Source organism: Saccostrea echinata, unplaced genomic scaffold (assembly GCF_033153115.1).
Source record: "Saccostrea echinata isolate AGI-Se365-2 ecotype Australia unplaced genomic scaffold, CSIRO_AGI_Sech_v1 ptg000051l, whole genome shotgun sequence".
Classification (NCBI taxonomy): Eukaryota; Metazoa; Mollusca; class Bivalvia; order Ostreida; family Ostreidae; genus Saccostrea; species Saccostrea echinata.
In genome coordinates, this window is record NW_026889800.1 from 2619208 (window position 1) to 2633008 (window position 13801).

The window sequence follows — 13801 nt, forward strand, 5'->3', positions numbered from 1 at the left end:
TTTAGCACTTTTAACTTTAATTTTCTTCAGTTGTGCATTTTGTAAATACCCTTTTAATCTGTTGCATTACCCTTAGCGTGGAAGTATTTCTGTATAATTAATCTATTTAACGATATAATTCTAAATCAGTGGCTTTTTTTTCTTTTAAATTGGTGTAAAAGACAACTTTTGTGATAAAAGAAATACAGACAAGAACAGAGGGTTTATTATGTAATACAAACCTGACAATACGACGTCATTACGTCATATCCGGTAAAATCGATTCACTTCTTTGACATGTCAATGTATTTTAACCTTTATTGATTCAAAGGGGGGTTCTGATAGGGTATAAACATTTATTCTTGCAAATTCTAGTATCGGTTGCAGAAACGAAATGTTTCATAAGTAAATCTGAAAGATGAAAAGTACATTTGATATAAATTTATACCTCTCATAACTTTGTAAAAGGTTAACAAAATATTAAGAATTTATTTCAATTTTAAATTAATATGAATAAGAAGAATGCAGGTACATACACTGTTATTTATAGATAGATTCCGTTCTAGCAGATGTGAAATTTCTCCTGCAGAGAGGGTGTTGTTGCTGACTTTGATTAGCATTTATGGTTATCTCATCCGGTTCAACGAAAAAAAAAATTAATTTAATAATTTTTGAAAACGTAAACTGAGACTGAATTCAAATTTCCCATTTACCTCTAATTTTGTATCACTGAGAATTGAATCTTGTTGCATATCAGTGATCTTATTCTAGTTTTTGAAAAAAAAAATATTTTCCGAAAATGCAATTCATTCTCTATTTTACAAATTTAGGTCCACAAAAATTTCAAAACTATACAACGATTTCTATTTGCAGTCCTAAGATTTACATTTCAACCATTTGAAGTTTCCTGACGTAAGGTGACAAACTGATTCAAAACCCGACAACATTTTCAAAAGTTTTTGAATATCTTTCACTTGTACAGACTTTAAATGACTTTTTCCCTTTTAAAAATGTATTATTAAAGTACGACATGCTCCCTTTTATTAAAACGTCACTTACAGCTGCTTTTTCAATAAAAATGGAACTCATAAATATACTTACCTTGTCGAAGGTCATTTGCAAAATTATTTTGTTGAAAAGCATTCTGATTGTACACAGATGTACTCTGAAGTTGATATTAAAAAGATGCTTGAGCTTTTGATTGACAATATCTATGCAGTTTTTGGAGACCAGGTCTTTCAAAAATCTGTTGGAATTCCCATGAGTATCAATTGCGCCCCCTTGTTGGCAGACCCATACTTGTATTCATATGAAGCAAAATTTATTCAAAAACGTCTACATGAGACATGAGAAGAGGAAAACGATTGCGGTAACCTTCAAATCGACATTCAGATATATCGACGACGTATTATCAATTAACAATAGTTACTTCAGTTCATACAGTACCAACCAGACCCAACCTGGCACCAAAGCAGTCCCAGAAAGCAGTCCCCGGGACTGCTTTGGGACCGCTCTGGGACTGCTGTGGGACTGCTCTGGGACCGCTGTATGACTGCTCTGGGACCGCTATGGGACTGCTCTGGGACTGCTCTGGGACTGCTCTAGAAAGCAAACCCAGCAGTCCCAGCAGTCCCTGGGACTGCTTTCTGGGACTGCTTTGTTCACTCATGCATGAAAAAGGTTCTGAGTGACATGATAGCTCCGCCCCTTGTGTATTCTGAATTTGCAGCTCCTTGTTGTTGTTTTGTTTACTTTCTGCAGAGAGGTGTTTAAGATAGAAACAAATATAAAAAAAAAAAACAAGTATTAATTTCTTACAAAATTAAATAAATATAGTTATACATGTAATTACTAAATGTCTTTAGACGGCTGTAAATTTACACAATTGTAGTCTAGAATTAATTTTAAGAAAATAAAAGTAGTTAAAAAGGGATGTCAGGGGATGATTTTTATCCCTTAAATTAAACTTCAATACAAGTGTTTGAAAACAAAATTATCGAGGCCTATTTAATAAATTAATGCTTTCAAATTACATATGTACTCAAAGTTTGCATTAGCACTATTTAAAAACAAACAAACTTGTCATTTCAGTAAATACATGTATTCAGAGGAACGTACTGTACTGGATTTTTTTTTTCTTAATTGAAAAAGCTAATACCATGCTTAAAAAAGAGCACTCCATGCTATTTTTTACCATCCTCAAATAAAACCTAATAATTTATTTAATGACCATGAAATAAAATTATTCTACCATTCTTCTGTCACATAAACAATGTGTACAATTATTCGGGGATTTATTTATGAATTAGTTTTTAATTTATAAACAAGTTATTAAAAGAGTACATTTATTTAAAAAATAAACATTTGAAAATATCGGGAATTGTGACTTGTTTCTTATTTCTTTGTTTGTGTTTACCTGGCCGGTTAATACAGCTGGATTGTATAAAATGGTGTCAATACCTGAGCTTTTAATCGCCTTTGGGCATAATTAGCAGAAAGTCAATGCATGTTATTTGGGTATCAGTGTTACACATCATTGAACACACTGGTCAACATTGACCCTTATTTCAATCTATGTCCTGCAAAAAATCTTAGTTTCAATAATTGTGTATAAATTTATTTCGGGATTAATTAATTTTGAACATAATCTAAGGGTTCCATTTGCGTGATTTACAGATGTACACTCGAACATTTATATAATAAAACACTTAAAACTGAGAATCTAAAGATAATTTAATTAAGAAGTCATTGAAAATAATCATGACTGAAATATAACACTCGGCAATGTTTAACAAAGAATTTTTCAAAAGCTCCAATACTTAAGAAAAATGCATTCAGAGTATAATATATGGGAATCGGCCTTGCTCTATAATTATTATTATCTATTTAAAGCTAATTCTGGTATAAAATAAACGATTCAAGTTTAATTTTGTATATAAAAAAATAAATATGAAAACCAATATCAATCACAAAAAATAAAGAAATTGGTTTATTTTGGTTAAAAATTAATATACCAAATAATTGTGTTTAAATATTCATGTTTACAGTTATTAATATGTGTGAACGTCTTCTTCATTCAATAATTATAAATTGTTTCTATACGCGTACTGTGATTTTCTTAACAGTTCAGAAATGACTGTCGCGTAAGAATTGTAAATATTTGTTGATACTACTCAGAAAGAATTGCTCATCAATTTCAACTGCCTTTTATATAGTTGCATTGTTTATTGGTAATCTCATTCTGAGTAAGCTCCGCCCATTAAATTAATTAACTCCGCCCACTGGGACTGCTGGGACTGCTTTCTGGGACCGCTGGGACTGCTGGGACCGCTGTGGGACTGCTCTGGGACCGCTCTGGGACTGCTTTAGCAGTCCCAAAAAGCAGTCCCCGGGCATGCTCTGGGACTGCTTTGTGTCAGGTTGGGACTGGTTGGTACTGTATGTCGACTCGATATATCCTAGTGAGCTTGAAATAAAAGATACCACAGTCTGGTACATCTGTTTCATATTTGGATATTTTGCTGGAAAAAGACTTTAATGGTAACTTAACAACAAAGCTTTATGATAAGCGTGATGACTTGAATTTTTCAATCGTGAACTTCCCTTACTTATGTAGCAACATACCCTTATCACCTGAACATGGGGTTTTTATCTCTCAGTTGATTCGATGCGCAAGAGCATGCACTACGTATGAACAATTTCTAAAAAGCCAAGCTTTCGACAAACAAGTTGATGAAACAAAGATATCAACAATCTCGTTTGAAGTCATCATTTTGCAAGTTTTATGGTCGATAAAATGACCTTGTCATACAATCTTTCATTAAGTCGAATGCTGGGTGACGTTTTTCATACACGGAATTGTCTTCGGATTTTTCCGTTTGCCCGATCATGATAATGAGCACATGGCGGGTGTGAATATTTTCTTCAAAATCATATGTCAGTTTTGAATATTTCACTTGAAAAAGACGTTAATGGGAATCTAACAACCAAGCTTTATGATAAACGTGATGACTTTAACTTTTCAATCGTCAACTTCCCTTACGTATGCAGCAATATACCTTCATCACCTGCATACGGGGTATATTTCTCTCAGTTGATTCGATACGCAAGAGCATGCTCTACGTATGTACAATTTTTAAAACGAGGTAAATTATTGACAAACAAGTTGATGAAAAAAGAATATCAGCAGTTTCGTTTAAAGTCATCATTTCGTAAATTCTATGGTCGATACAATGACCTTGTCAGCAAATACAATTTATAATTGAGTCAAATGCTGACTGACGTTTTTCATACTAAATGCTAGGCCATTATTTACACACTGAATTGTCGACGAATTTTCCCGTTATTTCCCGATCATGACAAGGAGCACACGGCGGGTGTGACCGGTCGGCAGGGGATGCTCACTCCTCCATGGCACCTGATTCCACCTCTGATGTTTGGAGGTCCGTGTTTGCTCTGCTCCTATTTTGTATTGTTTGATGGACTTTTGAGCTTGAATACTGTTCGTTATCTTCATATATTTCATTGATGTTTTATCTATTAGATTTAGCAGTGATAAATAACATGAGTCAGAGTCAGATATATTTTGGTGACAGCTGACTGTTTACAACAGTAGTTATTCTTTAGGGGATTCGTGGTCAACTTGATACAGTATTTAAAAAAAATTTATAAACAAAATCAATCATAAAGCTTTGCCACGTGCATAACACGCAGTGCATTACATGGTACGTAATACTTAAACAGGTTTCTCAATCAGTGCTACACTTACCACCTACACCTGTTGCAGGCTAGTGTGATTAAAACGTGTCCTTAAACATTGTCGCGAGTGTTGATTACATTAAATGGGAAGATTGAACGTCGCTCTGTTTTGTGTATATCTTGTGATTTCTATTTTTGGAATTTCTGAAGCCTGTAAATGTTTTGTGCGACATCCACAGACCATTATCTGCCGATCAGACTTTGGTAAAAATTATATAATTTTACGTTTCAATATAACTCTTACATGAATAGTGTTTCTCCGCAAATTTTCCATACAAATATTTTAGTATGCAAGTTATGAGATTTAGAACATATACCAATAACCAATAAATGAATAAATTTAAAAGATTTGAGTTCAATTTCATTCATCTAATTACGGTATTTTTTAATGACATATATTTCTTTCGGTCTATTTTTGTGCAGCAATAAAGGCTACGATTTTGTACGAGGATCCAGTCGATACATTGTACACGAGATATAGAGTGAAAGTCCTTCAAAATTTCAAGGTATACTATTGCTAAGAGAAAAAACGTTATAATATTAAAATTTCAACATCAATTTTGACTACAATTGGGGTAATTGGCAATACAAGTTCTTTCTCATTTATTTAAAGAGTGGTTATGCCCCACCGAGACGGAATTCCCGAGCATGGATAAAAACTGCGTCATCGTCGGCGGCCTGTGGTGTAAGATTCCAGAAGTAAAGTACTTACATTATAGCAGGTAAATATATTTACAAATTATTATTTTTCAGCATAAGTAAAAAATAACTTATGTAATTTATAAGAAGACTGTGTGAGACTGCATTATTGTATCTTTAGGAAATATCTACAAGGACTTATATATGAATTACTCTGTTTTCAAAAATGTTGAATTTAAGCATTGAATTTTTGCGGAAACCAATGACATTTTGTTAATAAAATCTATCCAGCCGTTCATTCTTGTGACAAATGCAGAACCTGATAAATACTAACACAAATTATGATTGGGAAAAGAGTCAAAAAAAATTTTTTTGCTTGGCAATTTTGCTAGGCATTTTTACATATAAACAATATATATATATATATATATATATATATATATATATATATATATATATATATATATATATATATATATATATATATATATATATATATATATCAAACTGCTGTTCAACTTTTGCGTCTGTAATATTTTAACATGATCTTAATTTTGGTATCAGAATTGAGACAAATCAAATGAATAATCTTTTTATCACATTGTGTACTTTCCACTAAGCTTTGGTCAAAAATGCTGATTGAAATAAGAAATTTTTTGACTATGTTGATTTGAATAGATTTAATCGGGTTGAAATATACTAGTATATTCAAACTTATTTGGAAACGTATTTAAAAACGTTTTGAAGATTATCAAATTACTTCGGTCTAATAACAGTAGCTTTAGATAATATACTGGGTTTTTCTGGTGGATTATCACCCTCCTGTAAAATAAATTGGTAGGGGATGCAGTATCTCGTCAGTATACTTGCGAATGCGTCTTAGCATGACTTTGTACGGGTAACTCTTGATGGCTCTAACTTTGATCTCTCGAAGTTTTTGACTGCTCGAAGTCTTCGGTCCCCATTTCCCCCTACATAACTAGGCAAATTTACTTTGGATTTCTCAAAATTTCGAAATCCGTGATCCCTCGAAGTCAAAATGCAGTCCCACTGTGCATAACCTATTGCAAGTTACCTTGAAACCTCGAAGTGGCTATGCGTACGCAAGTGTTACCTAAGTAACACCTATGCCCGGACATTTGAATGGCTCCAGGGTTAGATGCTTGACCCGAGGAACAGATGTCTTCTCAGGTGACATTCGTGCCGCAGTGATAATTGATTGAGAATTCATCATATTGTTGCCTGTTTGCTCGTAAAATATTTAACATGGACTGTCCTAAAATAATTTGGAGGCACCCCTAACAAATAATACTATAGTAAACTATAGGTAACTTTGGAACTTTGATTTACTATAGTGAAAACTTTGGAACTTTGATTTACTATAGTTAACTGTATTAAACTATAGTTAACTATAGATTACTATAGAATTTTTTTGTTAGGGCCGGTGAAAAGTGGAAAATAATTATGAGACAAGAGACTAATTTTGAGTCAGTGTCAAAGTTCAATGAATAATAGAAATGCAGAAACTATGCATAACAGCATCAATGTCAATATAACGACTATTGCAGTCGTTACTTACAGATTTATGTTCGATACATGATACTAACAGATACAAATATTCTATACTACTACACTATAATAGTAGTACATGACGTTTTCATGTAGCGAATGTGTAATATCGTGTTCGTTTTACATATAGAATAAATAAATATAATGGCATTATAAGTTTGTTTTAGTAAAAAGAAAAATATTCAGGTCTGTATATTCTCTGGAAAATACAAAGGAGTATCATAGATAAAGCACGTATGTAAGATTCATATCGGCTGGAAATGAATGAGAATAACCTGTTATCTAACCCGGAAAATTCCGGACGCTTGATCTCGAGAATTTTTTCCCGCGGACTTCGAGGTATCGGCACGTATTTAGGCACAGACACAAAGATGTTATTCACCCAAACATAAATCGCCATAATTGTTCATATATTCCTTTTGTATGGTCAGGATCCAGAGATAGCGATGGGACACTCAGAGCCAATAGCTGCTCTTTGAATCGCAAAGTCCAGGATATGACTCCATTTCAACTATCTGCCCTGAATAAGATGGGTTATCAAAATAATTACAACTGCGAGGTATGCTACCTAATATTTCACATATTTACAATTTAGATATACTCCCCATGATCTCCTTTGTCTGATTAGTTCCAGGGCTCGCTCTAGATCTGAACGGTCGACAGGGGATGATTACGCTTACACAGTGTTGAAGTAACCAAGTGTCCGTGTTTTGCTATGTTTCCGATTTGTATTTTTTATAAAAATTAAGAAATGGATCACATTTTCTCCAAAATGTTGATTAAAACATCATCACATTTACAAAATACAAAACATTTGATTTCATTAACATTCAGGAAAATACAATCTTTATCCAACATGTATGTGTCTTAAAACTATATTTTTCTGGTTATCTGGTTATAAACAGTACATGTTTTTCGTTGTAGATACGGGAATGTCCTCATAATGTGTGCAAGGTAGGACAGGGCTGTCTTGTTCCTTATAACAAATCAGACTGCTACCACAGAACTGCATTGTGCAGAAGATCTGGTTCAACCTGTTCATGGACTCCAAATGCTTGTTAAACAGTCTTTCTACATAATTCTGATATATAATAAACTTAAATAAATCACCAAAATTCGAATGGTAAATTATTTATATCTATCTATCTATCTATCTATCCATCCATCCATCCATCCATCCATCCATCCATCCATCTATCTATCTATCTATCTATCTATCTATCTATCTATCTATCTATCTATCTATCTATCTATCTATCATAAAGCAGGTACTATTCATACCTTCTGTTTATTTGTTTGGCTTTCTTTCTTTTAAGGTTCTTTGAGGATAACACACAGTCTTACTGACCAAAACTTACTTAAGCTGTATTTCTATAGGATAAATAAGAATAATCCTACATTGAAACTTTCACTTTTGTGCTATTTGATTGTTAAAAATTAAACAGGAACAATCATACGTGTTGTTAATTAATTCTGCGAAACGCTTACTTAAAATTAAAAAAAAAGTGTTTGGAAATTTTGTTTATATCATCGACGTCAAAGATCGGTGTCCTTCATTAAGAGGTGACAAGGCAATTATCTAGAATTAAATCAAAGAAAAGAAAGACAACTCTGATTTAGTACGTATCACTCTCCAAAACGTACGATAAACAGAGCTAATAAGTCGGTTGATGTTTTATTTATTAGTTTTAACAGTGATAAATAACATGAGTCTAAGTCAGATATATTTTGTTGACATCTGCCTGTTTACAACAGTAGTTATCCTTTGGGGGATTCGTGGTCAACTTGATACATTATTTAAAAAAAAATATTAATAAACAACATCAATCATAAAGTTTTGCCACGTGCATAACACGCAGTGCATTTACATCGTAATACTTAAATAGGTTTCTCAATCAGTGCTACATCCACCAAGTACACCTGTTGCACGCTAGTGTGATTAAAACGTGTTCTTAAACATTGTCGCGAGATTGTTTACATTTAATGGGAAGAATGAACGTCGCTCTGTTTTGTGTATATCTTGTGATTTCTGTATTTGGAATTTCTGAAGCCTGTAAATGTGCTGTTCGACATCCACAGACCATTATCTGCCAATCAGACTATGGTAAAGATGTTATTTTCTTAACCATCAATATAACTTTTATATGTCTTTATTTCGTAACGATTTTTTCTCTGTTAGTTTCCAACATCAATTTTTTGTAAAAATAAAGAGAAGTAGATTTTAGAACACATATTGAAAAAAAAAACAACTAAGATAAAGAAACCTGAATTGGATGCCAAACATCAAAATTCAAGAATTTCTTTTATGACATACCTATTTCTTCCGGTATATTTTTGGTCAGCAATAAAGGCGCAGATTTTGTACGAAAGTCCAGTCAGTTCATGGTACAAGAGGTATAGAGTGAAAGTCCTACACAATTTCAAGGTATACTTTTCCAAAGAAAACATGTTATTGTATTATGAATCATCAACATTTCGAGATCACTTTTGACTACATGTCAAATGGAAGTAATTGGTAATCTAAATGCTTTCTCGTTAAATCTAAGAGTGGTTATGCTCCTCCGATACCTAATTCCGAGGTGTGGATAAAAACTGCGTCCTCGTCAGCAGCCTGCAGTGTAACGTTCCAGAAGAAAACGACCTATGTTATAGCGGGTGAGTATATTTACAAATTATTATTTAACATCGTTAGTCAAAAAAATTATGCAAGATGTAAAAGGATTATGTGAGATTGTATAACATTTATTTAGGAAATTTCTATTATTGCATTTATAATTGTACTTCGCTATTATAAATGTTAAATTCGAGCATTGCACCTTTGCTAAAAATGAATATAGCCGTTTATTCTCGAGACAAATGCAGTGAGTGAACAATACCAACACAAAAATTATTACTTGGAAAAGAGCTACTTTAGGCAATCTGTGTGATGGATTTTTGTCTAAAAGCAAAAAGTACAGAAATTAATCTATTCTTAAAACATTTGCTCGAATTTTGGTACCTCTGTAATATTCTAAAATGAAATACTAGCATTGGAATCAAAATTGAGACGAAAATAATAAATATATTTTTTGTCATGTTATGCACTTATCTCAAAGCTTTGGTCAAAGTTTACTAAAATAAGAGATATGTTAAACTGTACTTTTGTTGAAGATTAAAATCGCACACTCACATCCTGTTTGATATATCCGCAAGTCATATCGTCGTCGATTGATTGATTGATTATTGTTGTTTTACTCCGAGTCGGCAATATTTCAGCCATATTTCGGCGGTAAAGATGACAATATAATTAATCGAAAATCGATAAAACTAATCTTGCAATTGTTACATACACCGCCCCTTACTACTTTTTCTTTATTAAAATACATTCAAAACAATTATCAAACGTATTTTTAAAACATTGCTCTTTCATTCTAGTATTCGTAGATTTAGATAACACACTACATTTAATTGGAATTATCTATCTCCAGTAAAAACAGATTGGTAGAAGACACTTTATCTCAACAATAAGCTTGCGCATGCGTTTCAAAATGACTATGTATTTGGGTGGTTATATATTTGTTTTAATGTCAGAGACAATGAAGATAATCACCTAAAATATATATCAACATAATTGTTTATATATTCCTGTTAATTCTAATGACCAGGGTCTAGAGATAGCGATGGGACACTCAGAGCCAGTAGCTGTTCCTTGAATCGCAAAGTCCAGGATATGACTCCATTTCAGCTATCTGCCTTGAATAACATGGACTATCAAAATAATTGCAACTGTGAGGTATGTTTTGTAATTATTCTGATATTAACTATTGATGTCCTCCCCTTTTGCCTGAGTAATACAGAGAGCTTACGGTGGATTTGACCGGTAGACAGGGTATCTTTACTTCTCGGTTCAATGTTTCAAGGGGTCCGTTTTTTTCCTGTCATCGTTTTGTGTTGTCTATACGATTTATGAGTTTGACCAATGTTTGTTCACAATTTTTGTTAAGCTTCCTACAACTTCCAGATTACAAAATCTCTGATAACGCTCTCTGATAACGCTAAACGCTAACGCATTCTAGTAGGTTCATTAAATTCTTTTTGTAACAAAACGAAATGAAATTTAAAAAGAAGTTAAATTAGTAATCTTTCACTGAGGATTATTTTCAAAGTGAATTTGAATTAACTGTTCGTCTTTGTAGATACGGGAATGCCCTCATAATGTGTGCGAGGTAGGACAAGGATGTCTTGCTCCATACAACAACTCAGACTGCTATCACAGAAATGCGTTGTGTAGAAATTCTGGTTTAACCTGTACATGGACACCGAATTCTTGTTAAAAAAAAGTACATATGTATATATGTATGCTTTTGTAATAAATTAAACAATAACAATTCAGCCTGATGCTAATTGTAATTTTGTTCTGCCCAGCACTGGCTCTGTAAGCCAACATATGTGCCAAAAGTTAATAAATTCTACTACAACCCGTTGGTTTCTAAACGTAGATTTGCCAACGAAGATGTAGATGGTGATAAACATTAGCAACAATCATAATAATAAAAAAAGTTCAGCATTGTTTTCCACCATATTTCAAGTTAACGTCTACACCCTGCTATATTTCCAAACTATTGCTTCGAACCTTTTTAATTATAAAATTACCTTACACTGCCTGGAATTGAAAATCCACAACAATGGTTTTGCTCTTCCTCTTCTTCAAATATATTTCCACTAGATAAGTAATTACTGGTGATGTAAATAGAGTCGAGTATGACAAACTAAAAGCAAAAATTTAAAATATGACCCAACGATAGATTATATCAAAACAAAATCATAACGACATTAGAATTTACAAAATTATGACTTCAAACGTCGTTGTCCCCGTTACAACTTATTTTTCAGTAGTCTGCACCGATTTAAAAATTCATTGTATTCAGATCATTCCCTTAGGTGTCGAATCTGTTGGAAGACGTAAAGCAAGTATGCAGGTGATAGTGGAATATTACTGCATAAAATGTTTCGGATGGAAAAGCTGAAATCATCTCGTTTATCATACAATTAAGTTGTTCGTTGGTTCCTATCATCGATAGTCAGTACAACAAATATGAACAGAAGTGGCAGACTGAGTGGAGTCTTTTATTTCAAGTTCAAGCATTTCAAGCATTATTAGTGCTGATCGTAGTCTAAAAGTTTGTTAGAAGACCTGGTCTCCGAAGACTTCATTAATACTACCAATGAGGAACTACAGCATCCTTTTAATATTTGATAAATATAAAGATTTGAAAGTTAAATTGCCCAATATTGAGAACCGCCGACTTTTGATTTTGGTTGAACACTAGTGATGAAAGAATAAGATGAGAATGAAAGAAAAGTAACTTGTCATGACATGTAAGTTCTGGAATTTTTTGAATTTCTAAAAATGTTACTGTAGTGATTACAAGAAAGAAAGCATTACATTAAGCAAGAAAAATGTGAAGTAAGGACCAGCCTTAATTCAATACTTTTCAGTGAATGCTTGACACGCAAATTTGTGTTTCCGTTTATAATTATTTATTAATATATAGAAGTTCTGGAATCCATGACAAAGCAAGACTTGTCTTTCAGGTCAAATTATTAAAATACAGCTGTTTCTCGTGTAAAAGAAATGGTTTTTGTTTGGTTTTGTGTAAATATGTTTTCTTTTCTATTTACTCTAATGCTCTTTTTTTGCTTACTAGTTACATTTTAATGAAAACATAGCTCTTTTCTGGTCAGATGATACGTTCCTCAGTAATATATAATTTCTCAAAAAAAAGTCATTGAAGTACTGCTACTTTAACAAGTTTCTTAACAGAAATTGAGGTACCTTAGCATTTGTGCTAGATACCAGAGGGTGGTGTTTCCTATGTAATCCTATTTGAAATCACTTGAATTGTCAATATCACAATTCTTGTTGTATTTATTTTTAAAGACATTTTGAAAACAGTTTACAAATTACAAGATAATATTAATATTATGAATATTTCTTATACATTACAAGGAGAAACAAATCAGATATTTGAGGAACGTGTCGTCAGACTTTATATTCACATCTATTTCGTGTCAACCTTATATACTACTATAATGCTGCATTATCTTATTTTTTTCCCTTCAAAAGTATTTTTAATCCTTTAATTTGTGGCTTACCTATAATTCTTAAATGTTTTTTTTTTCTTAAGACAGAATACACATACACATTTTTTTTCTTTCTCTATACTCCCCTCTATTATACATATTTTTTCTGACAAGATGAACAGTAAATAAAACTATGAAGAAACATTATTTGCGTCATGCAAACTTATTATTTTAGAAGCCTTAAAATGAAAAAAAAATGCAATTGTACGGGATGTCCGGTTATGTACAGACCGCAATGCATAGTGTATACAGGAATACATTTCCGTCTATTTAATAAAGTTTCCCGTACATTACACATGTTTCAACATTTCATGAAAGACAAACTTTTGGATTGCGATAACACTCTGCATAAACAATTCGGTCAAAAAAAAAATTTATCAGAAAATGTCATTTTTGGACGAAAAACACTGCTCCACGAATTGTAGTATTAGTTGTTTCACAAATGTTAAACTTACTTGTTCCTGTATAAATTAATGATAAGATCTTTATGAATGTCATGCTTTCTTCTGATGAAAGTGTTTCCTGAATTCAAATTTCTTGTTTATTCTTTTAAATCATTCCTCATTGATTGACCTTTAATCACAAAATTTGAACTTAATGCTCAACAGGAGAAATAATATCAAATACTTAACACAGGCTTACAGAAAAATAGAATTACTTTCCCCGGCTAGGTTATCACTTTGTAAGAAATTAGAGAAAAACCCTTAAACGGACCGGAGTTGTCTGCACAGCA

At 32.5% G+C, this 13801-nt stretch overlaps 2 protein-coding genes across 2 annotated transcripts in view; both read left to right on the forward strand.

Moving 5' to 3' along the window:
• Positions 1 to 8001, forward strand: part of LOC133203745 (metalloproteinase inhibitor 1-like) — a 42482-nt gene extending 34481 nt beyond the window's left edge. The window contains exon 5 of the mRNA XM_061339526.1: positions 7870 to 8001. The gene's annotated coding sequence lies outside the window, so the exon portion shown is untranslated. The remainder of the gene's footprint in view (positions 1 to 7869) is intronic.
• A 916-nt stretch (positions 8002 to 8917) lies between these two features.
• LOC133203741 (metalloproteinase inhibitor 4-like) lies at positions 8918 to 11296 on the forward strand. Its single transcript, XM_061339523.1, has 5 exons — positions 8918 to 9049; positions 9288 to 9370; positions 9492 to 9600; positions 10590 to 10717; positions 11121 to 11296. Exons 1-5 carry the CDS (start codon positions 8929 to 8931, stop codon positions 11256 to 11258), a joined length of 579 nt encoding a protein of 192 aa, XP_061195507.1. The 5' UTR covers positions 8918 to 8928; the 3' UTR covers positions 11259 to 11296.
• Positions 11297 to 13801: the final 2505 nt, after the last annotated feature.

What these genes read in the sequence shown, in the direction of transcription:
- LOC133203741 (XM_061339523.1), top strand. Translation starts at nt 8,929, where the DNA reads ATGGGAAGAATGAACGTCGCTCTGTTTTGTGTATATCTTGTGATTTCT. An exon ending in TATCTGCCAATCAGACTATG is followed by an intron (nt 9,050 to 9,287) that starts GTAAAGATGTTA and finishes ATTTTTGGTCAG; the next exon opens with CAATAAAGGCGCAGATTTTG. An exon ending in AACGACCTATGTTATAGCGG is followed by an intron (nt 9,601 to 10,589) that starts GTGAGTATATTT and finishes TCTAATGACCAG; the next exon opens with GGTCTAGAGATAGCGATGGG.